General features: G+C 43.6%; 1 protein-coding gene across 3 annotated transcripts in view; it reads left to right on the plus strand.

Annotated features, from left to right (window-relative positions):
• Positions 1 to 1,714, plus strand: part of WDR37 (WD repeat domain 37) — an 87,084-nt gene that overhangs the window by 32,522 nt on the left and 52,848 nt on the right. For all 3 annotated transcript variants that reach the window (XM_011942290.1, XM_011942289.1, XM_011942288.1), the window contains one exon: positions 845 to 941. In XM_011942290.1, the coding sequence (XP_011797680.1) occupies positions 845 to 941 (97 nt within the window). The remainder of the gene's footprint in view (positions 1 to 844; positions 942 to 1,714) is intronic.

Genomic DNA, 1,714 nt, shown 5'->3' on the forward strand with positions numbered 1-1,714 from the left:
TTTTTTTGAAAATTACTCTGGGTGTTGGGAGTAGGGGACACATACCAAATAGTACATAGGCCATGCCCTCAGGGAGGTTGGAGTGGCACATGGCTGTATCTAGCAGGCTCCTGTTGACTAGTGGGTTCAAGCAGTGAGTGCCTGTGATATGTTTAGTGCCCAGGACCTGCTCAGTTGCTGGACCACACTTGACAATGTCGCTCCTTCCCTTCGCCTTCCCAGGGGTGTGGGAAACACACAGGCATGAAGAACGTGGCCCAGGTGGGAAATTAAAAGTTAATGTTTTCACTCAATTAATAAGACATTTGGCTCTTTTTTGTGAGATTTTTCTTTTTCTCCTCTTCACAACACTCTTTTAGGTGTTTTGTAGAGTGACGGGAAGAGTGACTGTGCTTTTGCTTGAAGTGCAGTGGGCATGGCGGGAACTCTGCAAAGGTGCCTCTTCTCTGAGGGTCTAGTAGATGAAAATACTCGTAGGATAGTGTCTGATGGCACTCAGAGACTGTTTATAATAGTTCATTTATGGGAGCTGCCGCCTTTCTCTACACATTTGGAAGTTTTAAAATAAGGTAGGTTTATGTCCTCTCTTGAAAGGGAAAAATTGTATTATTTTGAAGGAGTGTTTGTTTTTAAATCCCGTATCACACTAGGTAGCCATTTATACAATTTGATTCATAGCTTCCTTGGCAGAAATTTGGAACTTTAAACTCTTTAAGCATTTTATGTATAAAAATATGTAATAATAAAAAACAAGAGTTTAGAGTAAAAGATAATTCACTTTGGAAAAAGTTTAGAGTTTTTCTTTCATTCATTCATTCATTTTAAACAAAGTCTTCTTCTACAGGATTCTAAACTGCCTTCCTCAGTTCGCAGTACACTTCTGGAACTGTTTGGTCAAATAGAAAGAGAATTTGAAAACCTGTATATTGAAAACTTAGAATGTGAGTATCTCCTATTTTAATATATTTTTATAGCTTTACCTATCCATAGGAATCTTTGAAAGTCAAATTTATGAATTGACATTCATCACTATATTAGTTTTCTGCTCTGCTGTAGCAAACTTAAACTTATTTTAGTGGCTTAAACTAACACAGATTTGTCATCTTGCAGTTCTGTGGGTCTGGTATGATTCCCACGAGACCACAGTCGGGTGTTGGCCAAGCTCCACTCCCTCTGGAGGCTCCAGGGAGGAATGTTCCTTCGTATTTGGATTGTGACAGAATTCAGTTCTTTGCAATTTTAAGATGGAGGTCTGCGTGCTGCACTCCTTGGCTCCTGGCCCTATCCCTCTTGCTGGAGTCCTGCTTGCTCTCTGACCCGCCCTCTGAAGGACTGGGCTCTAGGACTGGGCTCCAGGGTAGTCCAGGCGCATCTCCCACTGCAGAGTCCTTGTGCCTGTGCTGGGTCCTGTTCACAGGTTATGGGCTTAAGGCACGGGCATCTTTGGGGATTCATCATCCTGCTTACTGCACCGACCAGTCCAAATTGTGATTTTATAAAAAGCACATGGATCTTGGCCAGGCGTGGTGGCTCACGCCTGTAATCCCAGCACTTTGGGAGGCTGAGGCAGGTGGGTCATGAGGTTGGGAGATCTAGACCATCCTGGCTAACACAGTGAAACCCCGTCTCTACTAAAAATACAAAAAAATTAGCTAGGCGTGGTGGCGGGCGCCTGTAGTCCCAGCTACTCGGGAGGCTGAGGCAGGAGAATGGC

The sequence above is a fragment of the Colobus angolensis genome, unplaced genomic scaffold (assembly GCF_000951035.1).
Source record: "Colobus angolensis palliatus isolate OR3802 unplaced genomic scaffold, Cang.pa_1.0 Scaffold209, whole genome shotgun sequence".
Classification (NCBI taxonomy): Eukaryota; Metazoa; Chordata; class Mammalia; order Primates; family Cercopithecidae; genus Colobus; species Colobus angolensis.